This window comes from Nerophis ophidion, linkage group LG23 (assembly GCF_033978795.1).
Source record: "Nerophis ophidion isolate RoL-2023_Sa linkage group LG23, RoL_Noph_v1.0, whole genome shotgun sequence".
In the NCBI taxonomy this organism is placed as follows: Eukaryota; Metazoa; Chordata; class Actinopteri; order Syngnathiformes; family Syngnathidae; genus Nerophis; species Nerophis ophidion.
In genome coordinates, this window is record NC_084633.1 from 8,707,971 (window position 1) to 8,735,191 (window position 27,221).

General features: G+C 37.7%; 1 protein-coding gene across 3 annotated transcripts in view; it reads left to right on the forward strand.

Annotated features, from left to right (window-relative positions):
• The first annotated feature begins 3,697 nt into the window (after positions 1 to 3,697).
• LOC133541821 (E3 ubiquitin-protein ligase rnf213-alpha-like) overlaps positions 3,698 to 27,221 on the forward strand; it is an 88,648-nt gene continuing 65,124 nt past the window's right edge. Inside the window, exons 1-17 of one of the 3 annotated variants that reach the window (XM_061885444.1) lie at positions 3,698 to 3,847; positions 7,707 to 7,819; positions 8,069 to 8,181; positions 12,985 to 13,563; positions 13,625 to 13,749; positions 13,857 to 14,018; positions 14,187 to 14,389; positions 14,472 to 14,764; positions 14,851 to 15,110; positions 15,190 to 15,399; positions 18,789 to 18,981; positions 20,574 to 20,629; positions 20,757 to 20,907; positions 20,992 to 21,150; positions 21,601 to 21,699; positions 22,345 to 22,467; positions 22,570 to 22,753. In XM_061885444.1, coding sequence (XP_061741428.1) covers positions 7,723 to 7,819; positions 8,069 to 8,181; positions 12,985 to 13,563; positions 13,625 to 13,749; positions 13,857 to 14,018; positions 14,187 to 14,389; positions 14,472 to 14,764; positions 14,851 to 15,110; positions 15,190 to 15,399; positions 18,789 to 18,981; positions 20,574 to 20,629; positions 20,757 to 20,907; positions 20,992 to 21,150; positions 21,601 to 21,699; positions 22,345 to 22,467; positions 22,570 to 22,753 — 3,007 coding nt within the window. In that variant the 5' untranslated portion in view covers positions 3,698 to 3,847; positions 7,707 to 7,722. Of the gene's footprint in view, positions 3,848 to 7,706; positions 7,820 to 8,068; positions 8,182 to 12,984; positions 13,564 to 13,624; positions 13,750 to 13,856; positions 14,390 to 14,471; positions 14,765 to 14,850; positions 15,111 to 15,189; positions 15,400 to 18,788; positions 18,982 to 20,573; positions 20,630 to 20,756; positions 20,908 to 20,991; positions 21,151 to 21,600; positions 21,700 to 22,344; positions 22,468 to 22,569; positions 22,754 to 27,221 lie in introns of those variants that run through there. The other 2 variants (XM_061885445.1, XM_061885446.1) reach the window with 2 other exon arrangements.

The window sequence follows — 27,221 nt, forward strand, 5'->3', positions numbered from 1 at the left end:
ATCTGTGTTGCTGAATCTTTTGCAATTTGTTCAATTAATAATGGAGAAGTCAAAGCATAACGATGGAGGTGGGAAGCTTTTAGCCTTTAGCCACACAAACACACGGTGTTTCCTTGTTTAAAATTCCCGGAGGCGAAGCTTTACTATGGATCAGAGCGGTCAAGCGAACATGGATCCCGACTACATGTCAACCGGCAGGTTTCGGTGAGATAATTGTGGTAATAAGTCGCCTCTTACCAGAGATCAGCGCCGCTTCGGTCCTGCTGCAGATTTGTGACTTCAATCAGAGAGACTGGCGTCAACACACCCGTGGCCACACCCCTCCGACTATCAGGTACTATTTAACTCACTAAAACACTAGCAACACAATAGAAAGATAAGGGATTTCCCAGAATTATCCTAGTAAATGTGTCTAAAAATATCTGAATCGCTCCCAATGCAATCACCTTTTTTTTGGGGAACTTTTTATTTTTTTCCAGTCCTTCACTCTAAATTTCCTCATCCACGAGTCTTTCATACTCGCTCAAATTAATGGGGAAATTGTCGCTTCCTCGGTCCGAATAGTTCTTGCTGCTGGAGGCTCACATTATAAACCAGTGGCGTCGCCAGACAGATTTCACTGGGGCCCGTGCCCCAGTGTTGATCTGCAGTGCCCCAGTAAAAATTTCACCAATTAAAAAAAAAAACGCTTCAGAGTTCTAAGTCTACATAACATAGACAACAGCGCATATACTACTTAGTATGGTAATTGAATGCTACTGTATTCACTCCACAACAATGAGCACCTGGCTAATTATTATGGTAATTTATTCACGTGTGGATCGAGACTTCAGTTGAGAGAGAGAGAGCGCGGATGAGAATCACTGCGTGAGGTAGGTAACGTTAGCCAACAACAATTAGTTAATTATATTATTTGGATTTGGATTTGACTCAAACTGTAACTCCTAGATGGATATCAGAAAGTTATTCGCCCGCAGCAGGGAAAAAGAAGCGAGGAATGAGAGATGCAAGTGAAGTCCTAGCTAGCTAGGCAACATCATTGTCTTAAGTTGATGCTAAGTTAGCTTTTTGATTGATTGATTGATACTTTTATTAGTAGATTGCACAGTACAGTACATATTTCGTACAATTGACCACTAAATGGTAACACCCGAATAAGTTTTTCAACTTGTTTAAGTCGGGGTCCACGTTAATCAATTCATGGTAATAGCTAACGTTATTCCTTGTATCAAGACAAACATATTCATTTGCTGTACGAGCTGTTGGGGGAATTTCCAATCAATACGAAACATAATGTTGGTTATTGTCTGCTGGTTCTGCTCAGGACCTCTGCATCAATGATAATTTTGAGTAAGAATGTGTGAGTTGAGTGCTTCTCAAATGGTTTATCTTCAAGAAGAAAAATATTTTTCCATATCATCAAGTCGTGAGCCCAATTTTTAAATCATTCAAGTTTATTTCACAGAAAAATAGCACAGTAGACTTGTCTTGTTAATCGGTGTGACATTCACTAAAATAATCTTGTTTTGTCACCAGAAAAATGGCTACAGTTAAAACATCTGGTTTTGTTTCCAGAAAAAATAGTAACATTTCTGTATTTGTTTTCAGAAAGATGGCTGAAAATATCGGGTTTTGTTGCCCAATTTAGATTTTTTAAAAATATATTTCCATGTCTGTCCTGAGTCTTCCTCCAACTTGTTAGTCGGTTTGCCTTTTGCTAAAATACTCACTAATAGTCACTAGAAAAATGGCTAAAAATATCTGGTTTTGTTGCCACAATTTGATTTTTTTCTCCCTAAACTTTTTTTTTTTTCATGCACACATCTGACTGCGACTCACTGAAAATGACACACAATCCACTTTTATGTCACGACCCAGCAGTTGGGAACCACTGGTCAACTGTATAACAGTTACTGTTATATTTCCATGTCTGTCCAGAGTGATTGACCACTTTGCAAAAATGAAAACGAGACGTTACAGTTTACTTCTCAGAAAATGATTCCCTGAACAGACACACAACAGTTGTTCATTTATTCTACTACTGTGGCTTTCTTGTTTTGTGTACATTTTATAGTTTTGTGTATCTGAAATAGGATTAGCCACATTGCCATAAATGGAAATTAAATAATATAAAAGAACCCAGAGATGTAGGGGAGCTTTATTTTTTGTTTTACTTTTGTAGATGTTAAATTTGCAGATGATTACTGCAATATATATTTCAAAAAGATTCATTGCTCTTCCTTTTTGCTTTTACCAGTAGCAGTTTAGAAGTCTGGAGTAAAAAAAGTGCACAAGTAGGTCAAATGCATTAGTTAATTTCAGGTGGTTAATCAAAGATCCATACAACATAATCTGATATGATTTCATAGTTTAAAGCACTATTTTTGTATTCATTATGATAAATAAGTGCTAAAAATGTTTTTGCTTGCGCGCTTTGCACGCTCACATTAATGATTTGTGCCCCAGGTGTGCCCCAGTACAGTATTAGGTCTAGTGACGCCCCTGTTATAAACAATGTGAGGATGTGAGGAGCTCTACAACCCGTGACGTCACGCGCACATCGTCTGCTACTTCCGGTACAGGCAAGGCTTTTTTATTAGCGACCAAAAGTTGCGGACTTTATTGTCGATGTTCTCTATTAAATCCTCTCAGCAAAAATATGGCAATATCGCGAAATGATCAAGTATGAAACATAGAATGGACCTGCTATCCCCGTTTAAATAAGAAATTCTCATTTCAGTAGGCCTTTAAATAAATCTGTTTAATTTTTCTACCATTGATGTACTTAAAAATGTGTGTTATTTTAATTTGTGAAGCAAATAAACCGACTCCTCTTCATTACAATTGTTGCTGTGTGTTGATTTAACGATATCTGCATCCGAGTTGTATCCCGTGCGTTGAGACTGGTGCATGTGTGATGCTAAGGATCCTCTCCAAAAGTCTGGTTTCCAATTGCATAATCCAGGTGTGTAAGTCTTTTCAAAAACCGTGTTTTCTAGGGCTATAGTAGGCTTATTTTGAGAAGTCGGACTAATTTAGTGCATGGACATGTCTGAGTGTCACTGTTCAAACTGTGTGTAATGTTACAGTGTACTAAAATATTAAATCCATCCATCCATTTTCTACCGCTTATCCCCTTTGGGGTTGCGGGGGGCGCTGGTGCCTATCTCAGCTACAATCGGGTGGAAGGCGGCGTACACCCTGGACAAGTCGCCACCTCATCGCAGAAAATATTAAATATACTTGTTGAATAAAACCTCTGCTTTGTTTTTAATGATTACGTGGGCCTACTACGCTACTGTATTTTTAAGTTGGTCATTATCGTGGTATTTGGAGAGCCAATCGTCTTCTGAAGTGGTACGTGATGAAAAATCTGTTTGAGAACTGCTGCTGTATTTATTTTTAAACGTATTTAATGGTCTATCCACTTAAAACTTTTACAAAACTTTTTTTTAACATAATTTACTTTTATTTTTCTCTATCACTGCATAAACCCTCGTCAATGGTATTACTTGCATTTAATGATTTACAATTTTAGTTGTTTCAACATAATTTTCTTTACTTCAGCTATATGTCTCTATTCTTTTTTTCTAGTCATTAAAAAATGGTTTCAGGCATGTTGATTATTTTATATTATTATTAATGCAACTTAAGCATGTCCCGAAAGTCATAAACCACGCCAGTGGGTACTAACCTCCCTGGTTGAGGAACGTTTCCTACCAAACGCCCATTTCTTGAGAAAACAAAGTGAAAGTGAAAATTCACATACAGTATTCCACGTCCACGCTTATCTGTGCCATAACCCGGTACCGCTGACCGAATAACGGACGTGTTTTTCGCGGTGCAGGTAAGACGAAGCTCTCAAAAAGCTCAACGACATTGTTCATTATGATCTTCATCTTGGGTGTCTATTTTGTGGTTGAAACCCGACTGTATTTTTGCTGCGCAGTTTTAGTACAGTGCTTCTAATAGGGAACATCTTGTTAAAATGCTTCGACGACGCTCTTGTATAAGAAGGTTCGAAAGTATACTGACATGTTTGGTGATATATTTTCTATTTTATACACTGCATATTATATATTCCCGTTGATGTTTGCCATTGCTAGCAGATGAGCTCTTATAAACCGGAAGTGGACATTGAGTCCAAATATGATGATACAACCAAAGATCCTTTCTCATCGTGAGGGATCACTGTGTCTTTCAAAATGGTTCCTAATTTCTAGGCGAGCGAAAGCTGTGTTATGACTAGTTTTGTCAAGAGTGTACAATATGAATGCATCTTCTTGTGTGTGGACCTGCTTTCTAAAGCCAGTGTTTTATTGAGCCTAAAAACATTTTTATTATTTTATTCCCAGTATATTACATCTCTTTTCCTGATACTGTAGGTATCAATCAGCTTTATTATTCTCATGACTATTTCTTTGAATATTCTTTTACATTTTAATTCAGTTAAAGACATGCACCTGGGCATAGGCCATACTTGCCAACCTTTAGACCTCCGAATTCGGAAGATTGGGCGGGGTTAAGGGGGAGGAGTATATTTATAGCTAGAATTCACTGAAATTTTATATATATATATATATATATATATATATATATATATATATATATATATATATATATATATATATATATATATATATATATATATATATATGTAGGTGTGGGAAAAAAATCACAAGACTACTTCATCTCTACAGATCTGTTTCATGAGGGGTTCCCTCAATCATCAGGAGTTTTTTTTTTTTTTTTTCTCCTGATGATTGAGGGAACCCCTCATGAAACAGATCTGTAGAGATGAAGTAGTCTCGAGCACTATTCTCTGGATAATCCAATCAAGACATATATATATATATATATATATATATATATATATATACACACACACACACAGAGGTGGGTAGAGTAACCAGAAATGGTACTCAAGTAAGAGTACTGTTACTTTAGAGATGTATTACTCAAGTAAAAGTAAGGAGTAGTCACCCAAATATTTACTTGAGTAAAAGCAAAAAGTATGTTGTGAAAAAACTACTTAAGTACTGAGTAACTGATGAGTAACCTGTTCGTTTAATGATTACGGCAACAAATAATGCACAAAAACATAAAAATAGCAATGAGCAAATTCAGAGCCAGGAATATATCTTGAGCAACTAAAACAATAATATATATAAAATAATTATACATTAAAATTAAAAATATTGAGGCAAATTGAGCCTCAATAACTTAACAGCACCATAAGCTCAGTAGGCATTGATTGATTGATTGATTGAACAGTACAGTACATATTCCGTACAATTTACCAAATGGTAAAACTCCAATAAGTTTTTCAACATTAATCAGTTCCTTAATAAATGACCAAGTCGAGGTGATCTACCTCATATACACACACACACACACACACACACACACACATATATATATATATATATATATATATATATATATATATATATATATATATATATATATATATGTATACATATATATATATACATATATGTATACATATACATATATATATATATATACACACATATATATATATATATATATGTATGTATATATATATATATATATATATATGAGTTTAATTTATACCAAAACGTTCTATTTTGGTTTCATCTGACCACATGACATTCTCCCAATCCTCTGCTGTATCATCCATGTATCCATTTTGGTATAAACTCAACTCGTCGTATTTGGAGGAAAAAGAATACTGAGTTGCATCCCAAGAACACCAAACCTACTGTGTATTTAAAATTCCTACAATGTGAATTCCTGTTTTTTTTTTACATTCTGTCTCTCACAGTTGAAGTGTACCTATAATGAAAATTACAGACCTCTGTCATCATTTTAAGTGAGAGAACTTGCACAACCGGTGGCTGACTAAATACTTTTTTGCCCCACTGTATATATTTATATATATATACAGTATATATATATATATATATATATATATATATATATATATATATATATATATATATATATATATATATAAAAATATATATATATATATATATATATAGTATATATATGCACATACATAGTTTAAAACATATATACTGTATATATGTTTATACAGTATATACATTTACACACACACTCACATCTGTATGTATATAGATATGTATACATATCTACACATACATACATCCGTCCATCCATTTCTACCGCTTATTACACATACATACATACGTACAAGAAATACTTGAATTTCAGTGTTAATTTATTTACACATATACACACACACACATAATTGGGCAGCACGGTGGAAGAGGGGTTAGTGCATCTGCCTCACAATATGAAGGTCCTGAGCAGTTCTGGGTTAGTCACGGGATCGGGATCTTTCTGTGTAGAGTTTGCATGTTCTCCCCGCGACTGTGTGGGTTCCCTCCGGGTACTCCGGCTTCCTCCCAAAGACATGCACCTGGGGGATAGGTTGATTGGCAACACTAAATTGGCCCTAGTGTGTGAATGTGAGTGTGAATGTTGTCTGTCTATATGTGTTGGCCCTGCGATGAGGTGGCGACTTGTCCAGGGTGTACCCCGCCTACCGCCCAAGTGCAGCTGAGATAGGCTCCAGCAACCCCAAAAGGGACAAGCGGTAGAAAATGGATGGATGGATGGACACACCCATAACACTCCTCTCTACTCATTGTTGTATTTGAAAGTGCAATGCTTTGCAGCCAGTAGCAAAGCCTTTGAAGGAGCATAGGTATTGGCAGCATCTGTTACATTTAATTTGCAGGAAAGGAGTGAGTTTAGGGTTGAATTGTCCATTCTTGTTCCATTCTCTGTCACTATCTTTTTTTGGACATTACTACTTGCTGTAGTTTTGCAGCAATGCATGATGGGATTCCGGATGTTGTGTGTCAGCGTGTTAACGTGCCGGCTGGAATGAACACACGCCGAGAAATAGCTCCGTGCCTGCCTACTTTATGAGTTGTACATAAACCTATGGATAGCGAAGACATATATAATAGTCTCCTTCTTGTTGTGTGTGCAGTTGTGCACTCTCCAAAAGCCATAGATGTTATAACGTCACTGGGCCGGCATGCTGTTTATGTGGAGGAAAAGTGGACGTGACGAAAGGCTGTCGTCACTCAGGTCCGGCTGGAAATCGGGAGAAATTCGGGAGAATTGTTGTACTGGGAGATTTTCGGGAGAGGCACTGAAATTTGTGAGTCTCCCGGAAAATTCGGGATGGTTGGCAAGTATGGCAGAAGCGCCTATCTACATTTCTGCCAGTGGGTGCTCGGCGTGTGTGGAATAAAAAAAAATAGTCCATATACAACCCATATGATTTGTGGCGTTATTATTTTGTAAAACGGACCAAACTCGCCACAAAATTAACTACAACAAGGTACTCCGGCTTCCTCCTACCTCCAAAAACATGCACCTGTGGATAGGTTGATTGGCAACACTAAATTGGCCCGAGTGTGTAAATGTGAGTGTGAATGTTGTCTGTCTGTCTGTGTTGGCCCTAATTTTAGGGATAGCGAATTGTCCAGGGTGTACACCGCCTTCAGCTCGAGTGCAGCTGGGAGACGCTCTGGCACCCCTGTGACCCCGAAAGGGATAAGCGGTAGTACATGGATGGATGGATGGATGTCTTAGTTGATCCACTTGAAAGTGAAATACATCTCTTCTTGTTGGGACCAGGGTGAGTTATTCAATTTGATATTTTTTTGTGTGTTTTATAGCTCTGAAGTCTTAAAAATGAAGTGTTCAAAGTGTGGTCGCAATTGTAAGAAGAAAGCCAAGTTCTGCAGCAACTGTGGCAAAAATTTGTCTCTCCAGCCTCCCAACAGCCTCGGTAAGAAACATTTTGCAAATCATATATACAATTTGAGGATTATGGGCTGCATACGAATAAGAAATGCACTTGTGCTAATTATATGTAACCCTTGAAAAATACTATACCTACACTAAAATAAAGCTTTATATGCAACGCATTGTTCAGGCACAAGGAACAGAGGCCACTTCTCTATTTTGATGCATTGGACAATTACCTTGATCCTTTAGCAGCATTTTGATCAGTTTGAACTCTTTAATTCACGTCAAGGGAATGAACCAATGTCCCTGGAGGCAGATTTGGAAGAAGACACATCACAGAAACTCACCAAAAATACCTCCAGTGGGCCAAATGACAAGAGCATTGTCAACTCAAAGAAAAAGGTAAAACACTCGTAACCTTTTTTTTTTAACATTGTTAAAAATATGTTTCCACTCATATCAGCCCTGTCTAATGCACATGTGTCAAACTCAAATCTGTTCCGCCACATCCAATGTTGGCGTTAACGCACATTTTGTGTCTTTTTACGCCCTGAAATCAGAAAGGACACGCATTTCCGGAAGTTCACGCGTTTGGGACGCAGATTTTTTTTTTTTTTTACAGACACTGCCTTCTCCGGGTCAAAACTCAAGTTTGCTTGTTTTTTTAATCGATTATGGATTTCCGACGGTGTTTTGTTTTGTTTATATTTGGCGGTGTTGTACCAAAATGTGATTGCCTGCCAAAAATGTCTTTCCTTGGCGGGAGCGCGCACCACTCGCTAAAACTGCATTTTTTGGTTTCGTCTGTCAACAGCGGATTACTACGTGTGAAACTAACACTTTAACTTCGTGGTTATTGTAACGCTATGTGTTTGACATTATTTAAGCGATTATCGTGTCCGGAAAATGACAGATTGCCTTTTTTGTGGTATTAATGAGATTTAACGGACTGTTGTTAGTCAGATGTTGATGTGATAAAACCTTTTTCTTGTTTGGAAGATACATACAATTGTAATTGTTACTTCTAAGTGCACATAATACATATTTATAAAGTGTTTAGATTTATTCATTGATGTAAAATGTTCATTGAAAGTAACAAAAAGTGATTCAAAGTAATATTTTGATATTTACACATCGCATATTTACACATGCATAATTGACTAGAATACCCATATGTGAATTACATATATCAAAATCATGTACCTACTGTATTGTTTACATGTTGAAATACCCTTAACAAAGCTAAAATATAACCAAACAACCACGTTGCTGCTGCCAAAAATGTATTTCAAGTAATATTTTGATACTGACAAATCTTATCTCTGCGTATTTTATCAGAATACACTCTTGGGCTTTACAAATATCAAAATCAAGTACCTCCTGTACTGTTTATTTGTTAAAATACCCTTCAAATCCATTTTTGGCAGTAGCAAAGGGGTCATTTGGGTAGATTTTAGTTTTGTAAATGGTATTTCAACAAGTAAATAATACAGTGGGTTCTTAATTTTGATATATGTAATGCCCATAAGGATATTCTGGTAAAATATGCAGAGATGAGATGTGTCAGTGGTCCTCGTCAGCCAGAGAACTTTGATTTTGGGGCGGCAGCGGTAAAATTTAGATCCATGAAGGAAAGAAGAAAATTAATTAATGTTTATAACTGAATACATTTAAATATGCATAAAAAATTGTTTTCTTTTGTACAATTTTGTTTAATGAATTAAGTAACATTTATGACAACCTTTTTCCAAAACCGTATACAATGTGAGATATAGCAGGATAATGCACACATTTGTAATTTGTTTTCAAAACCGTTACAAAACAGTGGGACCCCAACAATTTTCTTTGGGACCCCATTTTTATGACTTAATGGGGTCCCTAGGACAAGCCAAGAAATAATGTATGTACTTAATCTGTCCTACTATATGTATTGACTGTTTCTATTTTGTGTGAAAAAATATGTAATGCACAAAATTGCATGTGTTTTAAACTTGAATATCATCTGCTCATGCAACAAATATTATATCATTAATAGAGGCGACAATCTTTAGGCCCTTCACAATTCGCATCGTTTCTGATAAATGATGTGAGGATTCGATTCAGAATCGATTCTCGATTTAACACGATTCAAACCCATCCATCCATTTTCTACTGCTTGTCCCTCTCGGTGTCGCGGGGGTGCTGGAGCCTATCCCAGCTGCATTCAGGCGGAAGGCGGGGTATACCCTGGACAAGTCGCAACTTCATTCTTGCAAAGTACTATTTGGTATAATAAAACTTTACAAAACAGGTTACGGGTTACAAAACCTCATTTTGGTTGGTGACGTATGCCTTATAGGCGCAGCGGGTAAGTATGGATATGGCCTAAAAAGGTATTTATAAAAAGTGATTCTTCTTTTTTTTTTGTAAATCAATTATTCACCAACCTAGAATTGAAATAAATAAGAATCGCGTTTCAGATGTCAATCAATTTTTATCAGCTCCCCTAATTATTATACCGGTATACAGTAATACAACTTGCTAGTCAAAATAATAATACATACATAAATATCCACTCGTCACCTTGACTTATGACGTCAAAGCAAGTTACGCATCAATTTGTATGTACAGAAATCAAATGCATAGGCAATTGTGTAATAATATAATGAGGCGATTATTCGTTTCTATTCATACATTCACTGTTACAAGCGGCCCTTTGAAGGCAGCCATAACTGCAATGTGGCCCTCTTTGAAAACGCGTTTGACAACCCTGGTCTAATGAGATCCATTTAAAGGTATTATTTGGGGATGATACATCTGCGTTTTGTTCAGGAGAGAACACACAGAAGCTAATACAAATAATAACAGAAGAAATGAACAAGTTAAAAAGATGGTTTGACAAAAACAGACTATCTTTGAATCTAAGTAAAAGTAAAATAATGCTATTTGGTGACAGAAGAAGAGAAAGTCAAACACAAATACAAATAGACGGAATTGAAATTGAAAGAGTAAATGAAACCAAATTTCAAGGTATAATGATTGATGATAAATTGAACTGTAAATCTCATGTAAAAAAAACAAAAAACAACATAAAGTAGCAAGAAACACCTCAATAATGAATAAAGCATGATCTAGACCAAAAATCACTTCATGTTCTCTACTGCTCGCTAGTGTTACCATATTTAAGTTATTGTGTAGAAATATGGGGAGATAACTACAAAAGTACACTTTATTTATTAATGCTGTTACAAAAAAGATCAATTAGAATAATACATAATGTTGGATATAGAGAACATACAAACCCTTTATTTATTGAATCAAAATACTGAAATTCCACGACTTAGTGAATTTGCAAACAGCTAAAATTCTTGCTACCCAAGAATATACAACAATTCTTCTCAAAAAAAGAGGAGAAATATAATCTTCGAGAAAAATGTAATTTAAAGCATTGTATGCACGTACAGCACTTAAGACCTTCAGTATATCTGTATGTGGAATTAAATTATTGAATGGATTAAGCAAAGCAATCAAACAATGTAGTCAAGTCAAGTCAATTTTATTCATATAGCATGTTTACAACAACTTTTAAATTGAATCAAAGTGCTTATAAGGTTAAAAAAAACATAGAGCAACAGAAACAAAAACCAAACAAATAACATAAACAATGAAGGAGCTAATAATGTACTAATATGATCCACTTCAAGAAACTCTTCAAACTCAAAGTGTTAATAAAGTACAAAAACCATGATAAACATTCTGAATTTATTTCATCCATTCATTTTCAAAATAACCTTACTTATCTCATCGAATGGAATATAACTTACTTCACCAATTATTTATTTATTTATTTTTAATGTAATTACTTATGGAATATATTGTAAATAAATTTAGAACAGGAAGTGAACAAAAGTTTTAGCAACTGTTATGTAAAGAAAAGGGGTAGGATTAAATAAACTCTGCTTCTTCCTACTCCTTTTCGAACATGTTGAAAAGAGAAACTGGAAAATTTTGATATATAGTGTTGTATGCTTGCATGTTCGAAATAAACACAAACTCAACTCAACTCAACTGTGTCAAAACAATCCTGAGTGCGTCGCTAAGAAGTTGGTGCATGCGTACTGCGAAACCCGGTCACGGAAAGCAAGATTTGAAGGCTCCATTATGCTACATTACATTATGCTTTCATGGATCTAAAAAAAATTCACAAGTGTTAGTAAAGGTCTGTGTTCCATGCTTTTCACACAGACAAAAAAAGATGTCATGGCAAAGTAATGAGCAGTAAATGAGTAATGAGTCTTCCGTCACGACTTTAGCACTTTTGCCTAACTTATGCAAATTGGGCGTGCCCGTTATCCAAGATGAGCATTATGTGGGCATTCCTAGTCAAATCTGGCCTTTTGCGTATTCTCCCATTGACTTAGTTACTTTTGTTCTTCTGCGCACCTGCGGCTGGAATAAGCCCAGCTAAAGTGAACAGATTTTTTTGCACTTGGAGTTTGGATGCAGTGTACATCACATATAATAAAGTAATAAAATACTCTTATTTTAACTAGATCAGCAACTACATCATGACACCGTCGGAAGGCTGTGCGTAGAGCGGACACTGTAGCATAACGGATCCTAAACGCTGTGGCACCCAGTTCCTAAGATAAACATAGCAGATACCGTTAAAATAATTATGCTTAATTCAAAACAAACACTGTGATTAATCTTAATCCTTTTATGATACCGCAATACAACATTTGTATTAATCACATGCATTAACGCGTTAACGTTGACAGCCCAAATAATATTATAGTATTTGTTGCATGATCAGATATTAGCATTTCAAACATGTGCAATTCCATGCAATACATACATTTTCAAATGGAAAGAACAAATAGATTTAGTAAGAAAGATGAAACACTTTATTGATGCACTTTATTACCAGGCTTTTGCGGGCCCCATAAAATGATGCGGCAGCCAATCTCAAGCGACCCCTTTCTGTCTATGTTCAGCAATATATAGAAATCTGCCAAGAAAAATAACAATGCCCGGTTTTGATTGACAGGTATTCATTTGGTATAGAGGTTTGGTAAAAAGCAGTCTTTGGTACAGATTATGTATTGTATCTTGATAACTCATACGTGTGTGTTTCCAATGTAGTAGTTGGTGAATTTTATTGTTCAAATTGTGGTTTTGTTTTAGCAGAACACTGACCTAATTCTTTTTTTTAATGTTTTTTAGAAAAAAAAGAGAAAGAGGGACAGAAAGAGTAAAGATGGTATCTTACCAACATCAAACAAAGACACACCCTCTTCATTGATAAGTCAAACATCGGAAAATGTCATGGATTCCGTTCAACAAGAGTTCTCATCACAAGAAAGCTTGTCTAGCAACAATAGTAATACACAGGCTGGTGGCAGTGATAGTGAAACGACTGAAACAAGTAGAACACCCACGTCTGAAGTCACTTCGGATAAACTTATCACTGAAGGGAGCGATGCACAAACATCTGGTCAAGCTTCAGCAGCTATGACTGGGGACTCTACCTCTAAGGACCCCACCAGTTTAGAAGCTAGCTCAGGTTTTGGCAAAGGCAACAAAGCTAACAACAAAAAGTCTCAAAGACCTCGAAGCGACAACTCCAACGCCAAAGATCAACAAGTCACCTCTGAGAAACCTTCACTTGACCGTAACCCCAACGGGATTCCAGAAATGACAGCAAAATCAAAACTGACCGAAAATGGAAAGAAGGAGCAAAACCATAAGCAATCTAGTACTACACAACAAAGAATGGTCTTTGGCCCTCAGACGCCATCTAAGGTAACACTAAATGCAAAGTAAACATAAACAGTTAAGACCATTCATCCTGCTCTGTTTTAAGGGGTCTATTTTTTTCAAGGAACATAATGCAGACATCGGCTCCAGCGTAGACATGCCGGTTGCAGTGGAGCACATGGCGGATGATGCATTATCCAATATGTTGCCACTTGAACTGATACAAAAAAAGTTAGTTTTTTTTTTAGTTGGCCACACTTTTCTGCTGACATGTAATACAAATTAAAACATAATCGTAGCAATAACGCTATGTTTTCCCTTTTGGTTGTCTGAATCAGGAAGACAAACATGACTTCTTGCAAAACCAGAATGACAATTTACTTCCACGCCGTCCTCTCAAAAGACTTCAATCTTGACCCGAGTAAAGATCTCGTCTACATCAGGGCTGGATCTCATATTGGAACATGGGCTGAAAATGCAGTTCAGCTAAGTGTGACCGGGTACTAATAATAGTGGATATGGTGTATTGACACACTTGTTTATTGGGTTGTGAAGCATTTACAGTATAAGATGATATGATGACATTTCCACTGGTTGCTCACACTGACTGATTTATTTAAGACTTCCTGTGTCGTCCTCCTCTCTTTTCTCCGTCTGTTTTTTTGCAGAGATTATGGGGAACATGGGTATTTGGTCGAAGGCAGTATGGAAACAACAAAAGATGAGGCTGTGTCCGTGTCAATACCATACAAATATGCTGTCTACAAGGCAGAACAGAAAAAAATTGTGTATGAGTACATCTACAAATTGGATTCTGCCCACATTACTAACAGATGCTTGTTTGTGAAAGACCACCTCCTTAACAAAGACGGTATGGAAAATTTGAACTCTTGTCAAATAGACTTCTGGCTCGTTAAGTCCTAATACATTTCTGTTGTATCCTTTTGATAAAGGGGACTGGCATCAATATGATGACATTGTCTGTATTCAGCCATCAAAAAGCATTTTAGACAAAATGAAAGGATATATACCTTGGCCCAACCAGAAGAAACCACTTGTTCAAGGCAGAGAGATCGCTGGGAGAATAATGCTGGGCAGGATATTTGAGCTTCTCAGCGACTGGACTGACATCAATGTGTCAAGTTTTTTACTCCAGCTGAATCAGTTCTTTCAGGTCTATTCAAACCCATATGTTTATGAGGTCAAACAGCACAAATGGTCATCCTTAAACTATGGAGAGGATGAAGTAAGTTCAGTCATTGTGTAGAAACCTCCATTCACATGTTGCCAAGTCCTTTTTCACCCTTTTGCATTTATGATTTGATTTCCTAGGTGAAGGAGATGATGAAGGAATTCATGCTGACACAAATGACTCCTCAATTACTGAAGGATGAAAATGCAGAGAGTGTGTACATTAAAGATCCTCTGCGAGCGGCTGTGATCGTGCTCTATGTGTGTAGAACATACACCATCAAACTGGACTCGACCGCGCTCCTCCGCCTATGCATTGCACTGTGTTTACCCAAACTAAACAGAAACGACTTCCTCCAGTACTGGGAAAAGATTTCACAGGATATTGCTGTTCTTAAAGGGTAAAGAAGAATTACTGCAACTTACAGCAGAAAAGTGTTTTGTAATCACACAATCAGCACATTGTTGTCTGTCTTTTAGGCTGCCAAGTCATTTGTTGTCACTCATAAACACTGTGAAGCAGAATGGAGATCCCAACTGGATTTTGGTGTTACCGCTCTTTCACCTCATCGAAGGCTCCACAAAACCCTTTGAGACACTGACTTCCAGCAGCTCTGAGTTTGACTTGTCGATGGCAGGTCTGCAAGGAGTCTGGGACCAGGGATATAAAATGAACAGTCATGACAAGAAGTAAGAACACCATCAACATTACATTACATACATATCTCATCGATTTTCTAAAAAAATCTGTACAACTTCAGACGTTACCGGTATTATAGAGATAATTTCAAATAGTTGGTGATGTAAGTGAGGCCTGTCCAAAGACACCAGTTGTTGACCAGAGGGATGAGCGATATGGCCTAAGATCTATATTGCAGCCTCCTGCGATAACAATGTATATCATAATATTTTTTGCCGTATAAATGATAATAGAACCATTTCAAAAAAAATTAATATGGCTAATTTTGCTGCTGCTGAAGTATGCATTAACAAATTTCAGCATTTCCAGTTGTATTATTTTTTTCAAAACTCTTATTAATCTAATTGCTAATTTACTGTTAATATCTGATTACTTTCTACTGTAACATGGTTGTATCTCTACTTTTGTTAAAGTGTAATAAACGCTTATTTTTCTGTTTACTTTACAATAATTTCAGGCGATACCAGAAATTGTAGTGTCGATCCAATACCAAGTAGTTGCAGAGGCAGTATGGTTCATACTAGGGGTGTGAATCTTTGGGAACACAACGATTTGATCCGATTCCTGTAAAAAAATTAAAATAATATTTATATGTGTGTGAATATGTGTACGGAAAATATTCAGACCCCTTAAAATTTAGATTTGTCTCTCTTTCTATTATTGCAGCCATTAGATAAAATCAAAAAGTATCTTTTTATTTTTTATTATTGTACACACTGTTCTCCATCTTAACAGAAAAAAACAGAATTGTAGACATTTTTGCAAATGTTTTAAAAAATTAAAACTGAAATATCACATGGTCATAAGTATTCAGACCCTTTGCTGTGACACTCATAAACTCACATGCTGTCCATGTCTTCTGAGCCTCCTTGGTATGGTTCCGATCCTTTTTTTGGAGTGCTGCTGTGTTAAGATAAACTGATTAGACTTGATTTAGAAAAGCAAACACCTGTCTATTTAAGACCTTACAGCTCCAGTGCATGTCAGAGCAAATGAGAATCATGAGGTCGACAGAAATGCCCAAGGAACTCAGACACATAATTGTGGCAAGGAAACAGATCTGGCCAAGGTTACAAAATAATTTCTGCAGCACTCAAGGTTCCTAAGAGCACAAGGGCCTCCATAATCCTTAAATGGAAGAAGTTTGGGACGACCACAACTCTTCTTGGACCTGGTCGTCCAGCCAAACTGAGTAATCGTGGGCGAAGAGCCTTGGTGAGAGAGGTAAATAAATACCCAGCGAGTAGCTGAGCTCCAGAGATGCAGTCGGGAGATGGGAGAAAGTTCCACAAAGTCAACTTGCACTGCTGCCCTCCACCAATCAGGGCTTTATGGCAGAATGGCCCGATGGAATCCTCTCCTCAGTGCAATTCTGCAGAGAGTTTTGTAAAAAAAAATTAAGGACTCCCAGACTATGAGAAATAACAATCACTGATCTGACTAAGATTTAACTTTTTTGTGTTAAGTCCAAGCAGTATGTGTGAAGAAAACCAGACACTGCTCATCACCTGCCCAATGCAATCCCAACGGTGAAACATAGTGGTGGCAATATCATGCTATGGGAGGTGGAGGGGGGTTCAGTGGCAGGGAGAGGATGACTGGTTGCAATTGAAAGAAAGATGAACGCAGCCAAGTACAGAGATATCCTAAAAAGAAAAATTATTCCAGAGTGCTCAGGACCTCAGATTGGGCCAAAGGTTCACCTTCCAACAAGACAACGACCCTACATATATATAGCTTGGTTGGTAGAGTGGCCGTGCCAGCAACTTGAGGGTTCCCGGTTCGATCCCCGCTTCCGCCATCCTAGTCACTGCCGTTGTGTCCTTGGACAAGACACTTTACCCACCTGCTCCCAGTGCCACCCACACAGGTTTAAAAGAATAAATAAAATGTAACTTAGATATTGGGGTTTCACTATGTAAAGCGCTTTGAGTCACTAGAGAAAAGCGCTATATAAATATAATTCACTTCACTTCACTAACCACAAGCTAAAATAACAAAGAAGTGTCTGCTTTGGAACAACTTTGTGACCATTCTTGACTGGCCCAGCCAGAGACCTGACTGTCCACCGACGTTCACCATCCAACCTGACAGTACTGGAGAGGATCTGCAAGGAAGAATGGCAGAGGACCCCTAAATCCAGGCGTGACAAATTTGTTGCATCGTTCCCAAGAAGATTCGTGGCTGTCCTAGCTCAAAAGAGTGCTTCTACTCGATACTGACCAAAGGGTTTAAATACTTAGGACCATGTGAAATGTTAGTTTTTCTTTTTTTCAAGATAGGGTACTGAGTGTACATTAACGAGAAATAAAATTAACTTTTTTGATTTTAGCAAATGGCTCCATTGAAGCAAAGAGTACAAAATTGAAAGGCGTCTGAATACTTTTACTGTTTACTAGATCCACTCGACATCCATTGCACCGGTCGCCCAGGGGTCCACACATCTGCGGCCCCCTCCAAGGTTTCTCGTTGTTTCAAATGGGTTGAGTTTTTTCTTGCCCTGATGTGGGATCTGAGCCCAGGATGTCGTTGTGGCTTGTGTAGCCCTTTGAGACACTTGTGATTAAGGGCTATATAAATGATTGATTGATTGTATGCATGTACAGATTTTTTTGTATAGATTTTTGAAAATTATGAATCGATTTAGTATCAGGATGAATAAGAATTGTGATTTGGATGTGAATACATTTTTTTGTGCACCCTTAGTTCATACCAATGCTGATAATTAAAATGTTTATAATCATTGAATTAGTCATTTCATTATATATTTATAATCTGAAAAAAACATGGGATTGCAGTGTAATGTCAATTAAATATTTAATTAATTTCTTACTATTGACTCTGATCTAAATGTGTGTCCATTGACCTATTTCCAGAGTTTGTCAACCATAACAAAAACGACAAAATAATTTTTGCTAATAAACAATATTGATATAAAATCGACCATATACTGATAATTTGCATGATATTGTTACTGTCGATATTTGTATCGAGTCGCCCGTCTTCGTTTTCACTCAAGAACTTTTGGTTAGCATATTCTCCTATAGTGTGTATAGCTCTTCATCGTCTTTTGACAAAGCTATAAAAGGACCATTAATAGTTTGTGTCTCTAATTGTTAAGACGATGCTACTTGGTCTAATTACGCTATGGACTTGACTGTCTGACTATAAACCCAAAACAAGAAGAATGTGTGGGGATTTGCCAAAGGTTTTTAAGTATTGTTCTGAAACTTCAGTACAATAGTATGACTTAACTAGCAAAGGTGGTGCTGCATTAGATTACTGCTGTGTTGCGATATAATGCTAATCATCATTTGGTTTCTTTTACTTTGGTTCTACAGCCAAATTGACCATTTGTATTTATTTTTGTACTTTTTAGGGCTGTGGTCAATATGATGAAAAACAATGGCCACTTGATAGAGGTGGATCCACTTGTAGTGCGGTCCTGTTTGCACCTGATGTCAATCAGTGATCTGAAAGAACACAGCTTCCAAATGAATGCCCAACTTTTGGACATTTTACAAGTCTTTACGAATAAGACACCTCGAGAGATTAGCTACACTAACTTTGAGGTACAGCATGTCCTGTTTACTATGGCAGTGGTTACTAAACTTCTTAAACACAGGGACCAATTTCTCCACTAAGCAGAGGCCAGGGGGCCACTCAAATATTAACACTGAATTAGTAATCCAACTCCAGATTTTAATTGTATTCAATAATTGTATCTGACCTACTTACAGTTTACAACCTTGTCAAATGATATGAAACCATGTGTTCATGATTATTTTTTATTAGACACATAAACATTGGGCTTAGGTCAGGCTGATTAAAAAACTAACTACAAACCAAATATACTGCTGCATAAGAAGGGACTGATAAATGACCAACTTAACTCATGTGTTCATTGAAATAAAATACAGCTTCACCACTTCAGTCATAGTTCTTGTGCTTGAGAAATGTCTATGAATTTAGCTCCAGACTTTTTTCTGTTTGAGATTGTCTGTACGGCCTCTAGTGGTGAAAAAGTGTATTACAACTGAGTATGGTTGGGGCTTATACCAACCACAGCTAAGAAAGAGATATTTTGGGGGCCCTTGGGGCCCCATGCAGGCATGTGATTTTTCCGTCTATAGTTGGAAATCCGTCTCTTTTATCTCTGTAAAAATTAAATGTCAACAGTTCCACAAAGTCATTCACATGTAATTCTGCAATTGAAAATAAATAATTGCATTTTTACTGAAATACACAGAATAATCCACCACAATGGCAATTTTTTCTGTGTATCTGATTAATGTTATTAATCATGAATAAATATTTTCATCGTTTGACACACCTGCCAACAACATAACATAGTTGTGGAAAGTCATAGTTATCCCTTATATCCGAGAAATCCTGCTAGCGACAGCTACTAGCTGTACTTTTTTTTTTTTTAGCATGTAGCGTTCTCTTCCTATACAATAATTTTATGACTGAATTTGTAAGTCAAAAAACTATTTATTTTTATTATACTATATTATTGGTATTATTTCAAAACAGCGTTTCTCATTGTAATTAATTGAAATAATTTTTTTCTGATGCTTAGCTTCCCTAAAACACCACACATTATATACATACTGTAACATGTCTTTTTAAAAAGAAAAAAAACTTTTAAATTATAAATATTATTTGAAAAGCCATATGATGTAATGTACTACTAACAACTATATCAATTTAATGAACCAATGTCATAATATGAATATACATCATTTACCTCTACCAGCAGACTGAGGGAGACTTTGAAATCCTTTTTGGTCTGATCTGATTGGCGTCTTGCCGTTTCATTAGATCTAACATGGAAAATGATCCGAGTTACCGAGGAGGTAAGGCTGGTCAATAAGGCTGGTAGAGATCAATGACGAACAATGTCCATAACTTTGGCTCCCAGATAGCAATGAGTAATGGCGTTGAAAAAGCGGAAATTCCTGGTTGTCCAATACTCGTAAATTGAGGTCCTTGTAAATTACCACAGTACTTATATTCCCAAAACAGCTAAACGATCTGAAATTTCCACAATCAACGCTGAGCGTAAAAGAGGTGCACGGTGAAAAGGCTACAATTGAATTAGAGCAAGAACATGTGAACTGGCACTTCTAAAACTCTAACCTAGGTTTGATTTTCATTACAGGATGTATCTGCCATTCTTTCACATGTCCAAACATATCTACTTGAGAAGAAATACAGGTGATCTTAGTCCTATTTTCGTTTGAACTTGCAATAACAGGGTTTTGTTCAACCATGTGCTGTTCAGTGTAATTGGTCTTTGCATAAATCACCGCAAGACTTTCTGTAAATATGCTGTCTTTAACAGTTGCTTCTCTGAGGAATATGCAAGATCGTGCCTGACAGCAACGCTGAAACTCTTTCAGAAGATTTGCAAAGGAGTCAAGTCAAAAACCCTTACATCTGTGCCTGTATTGTGCATGGATCTGGTTGCTACAGTGTTTGACTTTGTTTCCCGGGTATGCAAAGTGAATCATATGTACTAAGCTGTGCCCTAATAATCGGGTTGTGGATCTAAAAAAAATAAAAAATTATTTTTTTAGGAACCTGAAGGAGTTGAACAGCAGCAGTTTGAAAAAGACTTGATTACCTCAAATGCAATGGTCACTCTGAGACAATGGATGAGTTCATTCTTCAAGGAGAGTTTGTTCTTCAAGGGGATTTCTTCCCTTTATAAGATTAATTCTACAGAGGAGATGAAGGTGTGTTTGAAAGTTAATATTGTTAATTTCACACAGACCCAAAATTGGGTTAATAAATGTGTCATTAAAATTTGAATAAAAAATAAAGGTTATTATTTATAGCATCACAAGCTTTGTTAAACTTAGTGTTTTGCTTAGCATTTATTAAACTCTGAGACAGATAGGTTTGTGTTGTGTTAATTAAATATTTCAATTGAACTTTTAATTAGAACACATATGAGATTATAAATGTATTTTGTTTTCTCTTATTTCAATTATACATGCTTAATGTGCACAACAACTTTTGTCTTCTTTGGTTACATAAATATCGTGCTGTACAATGTTTTTTTCTCGCTACATGGATTATTGCTTATATAGCGCAAGTTACACTGTAATTCCCACACCAAACTATTATATATATTGTAGAAGTGGGATGCAAAAAAATGCTTAATTTTCATTGTTTTTCTTAAGGTGTGGAATCACATCATATCCATCAACTTCAAAGATGAGGAGTGCACGCAAGAGTGGAGGAAGAAATTATCTAAGGACTTTGAGGGCAAGTACAAAAAGGTATCCGTTGCTTAATTACACATAATTTAGATCAGTGGTTCTCAACTGGTTGGGCTTCGGAACCCACCATCTCTGCTTAATGACAAACAGCGGGCCAAATTAGTCATCAATACACACAGAGTGAAATATTTCCATCATTTTGTTTCTTATTAGGTATAATGATGATGGCCAATAAAAAAACTCAAAATATGTATGTCATAAGATTTGGTAATTGTTCAATCTTGGGTCACTCTCTAATCAAACAATTAATTGCAAAAACTTCCTGGGGGATTTTAATTGGTCTAATGTATTGGTCTCCTGAATGTTTTTTTTTTTTTTTGCCGGTCTCTTTAATTTACCGAGATGCAGGAGTAAAAGCGGCTCGCAAACGACTTACAAATGACTCGCAACTGCGATTTGGTTTTCATCGTTCACTTCAAAGAGGTGCTCAAACAATTTGACTCATTCGCGAACATCACACCGTTAAAGTTTATGTTAAAGTACCAATGATTGTCACACACACACTAGTTGTGGCGAAATTTTTCTCTGCATTTGACCCATCACCAGGCAAAGACCCGTGATCTCCTGAAAATGATTTGAAAATAATTTCTCTAGATAATTGTGTGGCTACAACAGATATTAAACGTCTCATATTTCTGTTTTTAGGAAAGTCCTGATGATCAACTTGATTTTTACTGCGCAAGAAAAGACGACCTCACTGAATCTCTGACGCATGTTGCCCCTATTATTGAGCAGTGTGCTTTTGAGGCTGTTTCATCTGTATGCCAGGTATCAAGGGTTCATGGTTACATGGGGACTACCATAACTGTAGTAGACAATATGAGTGCATTTCAAAGCCACACATTTGATCAATCCCTGTGTCCTATCCAGAGCAAGTCTGAGGGAAAATTGTTCGAGAAGTTCAAGATGGACGGGAGGTTCATGAAACTAGTCTCTGCCATTGTGTGGAATTCGTGGCCAAAGGACCGGCAAGGACATTATGATGACAATGAAGAGGTGGTCCTTCGGCACCTTCTCTCCTGGACCGCAGCCAAATATGTTCTCCAGCTACACGGTAACCTATCAAAACTGGGACTGGGTTTTTGATTACATTGAGAAATTAATAAGTGTAATAGCTAAGGCTCTAACGCAGGAGTAGGGAACCTATGGCTCTCGAGCCAGATGTGGCTCTTTTGATGACCGCATCTGGCTCTCAGATAAATCTTAGCTGATGTTGCTTGACACGATAAGTAATTAATAATTCTGCTGGTAATCACAGTGTTGAAAATAACGTTCAAAATACCGTATTTCCTTGAACTGCCACAGGGCATATAGTATGCGCCTGCCTTGAATTACTGCCGGGTCAAACTCGCTTCGCAAAATAATTAGCGCATGCTTAGTATTACCGCCGGGTCAAACTCGTGAAGTCACGAGGGACACTTCCCCTGTCATCATTTTCAAAATGGAGGAGGCTGATTTCAACACCGGTCATTTGAAATCGCATAAAGGGAAGAAGATTCAGAGCTATTCAGTAGGATTTAAGGTCCAAGCTTACATCACACTCAAATTTTTACTGCATGCCTTTGGTAAGTGCAGGAGTGAGAAGAGGTTTTAAATTCATTAACGCCCCGGCGGCATTTCAAGGAAATATGGTATAAAACATTCTCATGCATTTTAATCCAGTGGTCCCCAACCTTTTTTTGGGGGGGATTTTTTATTTTATTTTTCGTCATGAAAAAGGGACTTTTTTTGGGTTGGTGCACTAATTGTAAGTGTATTTTGTGTTTTTTATGTTGATTTAATAAAAAAAACAAAAAAAACAACAATAATATATATATATATATATATATATATATATACATATATATATACATATATATATATATATATACATATATATATATATATATATACATATATATATATATATACATATATATATATATATATATATATATACCTCGGATTCAGGAGGAACAGTGTGGTTTTCGCCCTGGTCGTGGAACTGTGGACCAGCTCTATACTCTCGGCAGGGTTCTTGAGGGTGCATGGGAGTTTGCCCAACCAGTCTACATGTGCTTTGTGGACTTGGAGAAGGCATTCGACCGTGTCCCTCGGGAAGTCCTGCTGGGAGTGCTCAGAGAGTATGGGGTATCGGAATGTCTTATTGTGGCAGTCCGCTCCCTGTATGATCAGTGTCAGAGCTTGGTCCGCATTGCTGGCAGTAAGTCGGACACGTTTCCAGTGAAGGTTGGACTCCGCCAAGGCTGTCCTTTGTCACCGATTCTGTTCATAACTTTTATGGACAGAATTTCTAGGCGCAGTCAAGGCGTTGAGGGGTTCCGGTTTGGTGGCCACGGGATTAGGTCTCTGCTTTTTGCAGATGATGTAGTCCTGATGGCTTCATCTGGCCGGGATCTTCAGCTCTCACTGGATCGGTTCGCAGCCGATTGTGAAGCGACCGGAATGAGAATCAGCACCTCCAAGTCCGAGTCCATGGTTCTCGCCCGGAAAAGGGTGGAGTGCCATCTCCGGGTTGGGGAGGAGACCCTGCCCCAAGTGGAGGAGTTCAAGTACCTAGGAGTCTTGTTCACGAGTGGGGGAAGAGTGGATCGTGAGATCGACAGGCGGATCGGTGCGGTGTCTTCAGTAATGCGGACGTTGTATCGATCCGTTGTGGTGAAGAAGGAGCTGAGCCGGAAGGCAAAGCTCTCAATTTACCGGTCGATCTACGTTCCCATCCTCACCTATGGTCATGAGCTTTGGGTCATGACCGAAAGGATAAGATCACGGGTACAAGCGGCCGAAATGAGTTTCCTCCGCCGGGTGGCGGGGCTCTCCCTTAGAGATAGGGTGAGAAGCTCTGCCATCCGGGAGGAGCTCAACGTAAAGCCGCTGCTCCTCCACATCGAGAGGAGCCAGATGAGGTGGTTCGGGCATCTGGTCAGGATGCCACCCGAACGCCTCCCTAGGGATGTGTTTAGGGCACGTCCAGCTGGTAGGAGGCCACGGGGAAGACCCAGGACACGTTGGAAAGATTATGTCTCCCGGCTGGCCTGGGAACGCCTCGGGATCCCCCGGGAAGAGCTAGACGAAGTGGCTGGAGATAGGGAAGTCTGGGCTTCCCTGCTTAGGCTGCTGCCCCCGCGACCCGACCTCGGATAAGCGGAAGATGATGGATGGATGGATGGATATATATATATATATATATATATATATATATATATATTCTTCTAAATGAATAAAAAATTCTTCTGCGGCCCGGTACTAATCGAGCGTGGTTGGGGACCACTGTTTTAATCCATCCATCCGTTTCTATCGCACCTGTTCAAGAAGTCGCATTAATGGTCAAAAGTATTTTATTTATTATTGGTTACTTTAAGAATAACAATGTTATCAGATATGCACGCATTTAGTTGTTGTAATCAGGGAAAGTCCAAATAAAAGAGGAGGCGTGGAAATCTCTTGTCATAGCGTGGGACGACACTGTACAAGGGTACAGGTCCACGCGTTTCTCCTCATTGAGCTAAATTGAATCCAGTCTCTGTTTAATTCCTTGCTTCTTGTCTGTTTAATGGATGTCATCAGTGTTTGATCCTGACAGTTGTATTCAGTGTTAAAAATACTATACGGCTCTCACGGAAATACATTTTAAAATATTTGGTTGGCTTTCATGGCTCTTTCAGCCAAAAAGGTTCCCGACCCCTGCTCTAACGGAATAGTAAATGCAGCGGTATTGCGGTTTCAAAGTTTTCAAACAAAAACCTAATGTGTAGTTTTTTTTCTGGCGCTAACTCCCTGAATCCTCTGCGCAGCGGGGGCCAGGAAGGCGGGGTGGGGGGGCGTATACAGCTCTGTGTGGAAAGCCGTAAGCAGGAAGTGAAGTGTGTTTGTAATAGGTAAGAATAGTTTTTTTTAACATTGCCTGAAAAATTCCTCAAAATCTAATCCTTCCATAACTGTTTGAGTTATGTTGCTAACAAACACACAAACAACCCTGGCAAAAAAATAACCAATTTTTTTGGGGGGGATTCTAATTTGTAATAAACGGCTTGTTCTAGGTGGCTAGCAATGAAACTAATGGGAGCAATCCATTCTGTCTCTAAATCACTTCAAATGCATCCAAAAACCGCCAACAATACTTCATTTACGTTTCGTAACCTGTATTATAGCCAAGCTGTAGCGACCATGTTTTTATAAGAGCTAACACTAAGGTGCTGTTTTTCTAGTGTACTAACACATAACCTTGCGACGACATGCTACGGCATTAGCCATAAGCTAGCTTCTGCTTCAGCAGCTGAATGACTTTTGAGTTTGTAATGCACAACACAATGCAAAAGGACACCAATGTGTATTGACTGAAAAACATGAACAATCATATTACAGTATTAGCCAACATTTCATGTTTTGTTTGGACACAGCCAAATCAACAGTGTATGTAGTTTTAATAACAAACATGACGCTTTGCATGTATCATGATCAATACTATAGTGACTCGCTCGATGGACTGTTGTCTATTTGTGTAAGCTGGCCAGGGACATTTTTTCCAGTTGATTTTGGGTATGCACTGCATTTATGTCGGCATAGCTTAGCTCCAAGTTCCATCTAGCTTCTCTTCGTGCTTGCTTCTAAACCCACCTGTTCAACCTCCATATATTTAGCTCTATAAAGAAAAGTTTGTGAATCCTCATTGGCCAAAAAGTAGTAATCTTTGTCTATTACTAAGTTTTCCGTGATAGGAACACACACTCGTTTGTTGTCGGAAGTAGGAACACACACATTTGTTGCCGGAAGTTGGAAGTGCATTGCTATGGAAACGGGAATAAATGCGGAAAGGAAAGAATTTCCGGCAATGCGGAAAATTACCAAAATACGGTAAATATTGTACACATTACATATTGTTACACATGTGTCTTTTACCACAGTGTACAGTCTGGGTCAAAAGTTTACATATGCATGTAAAGAACATAATGTCATGCCTATCTTGATTTTCCAATAATTTCTACAACTCTTATTTTTTTGTGATAGCAGCACATACTTGTTTGTCACAAAAAACATTCATTCATGAAGTTTGGTTCTTTTATGAATTTATTATAGGTCTACTGAAAATGTGGCCAAATCTGCGGGGTCAACAGTATATGTCCTTTGGCAGATTTCACCGCAATAAAGCGCTCTTGGTAGCCATCCACAAGCTTCTGGCAAGCTTCTGGTTGAGTTTTTGACCACTCCTCTTGACAAAATTGGTGCAGTTCAGCTAAATTTGTTGGTTTTCTGACATGGATTTGTTTCTTCAGCATTGTCCACAAATTTAAGTCAGGACTTTCGGAAGGCCATTCTAAAACCCTAATTCTAGCCTGATATAGCCATTCCTTTACCACTTTTGACGTGTGTTTGAGGTCATTGTCCTGTTGGACGACCCAACTGCGCCCAAGACCCAACCTCCGGGCTGATGATTTTAGGTTGTCCTGAAGATTTGGAGGTAATCCTCCTTTTTTATTGTCCCATTTACTCTCTGTAAAACACCAGTTCCATTGGCAGCAAAA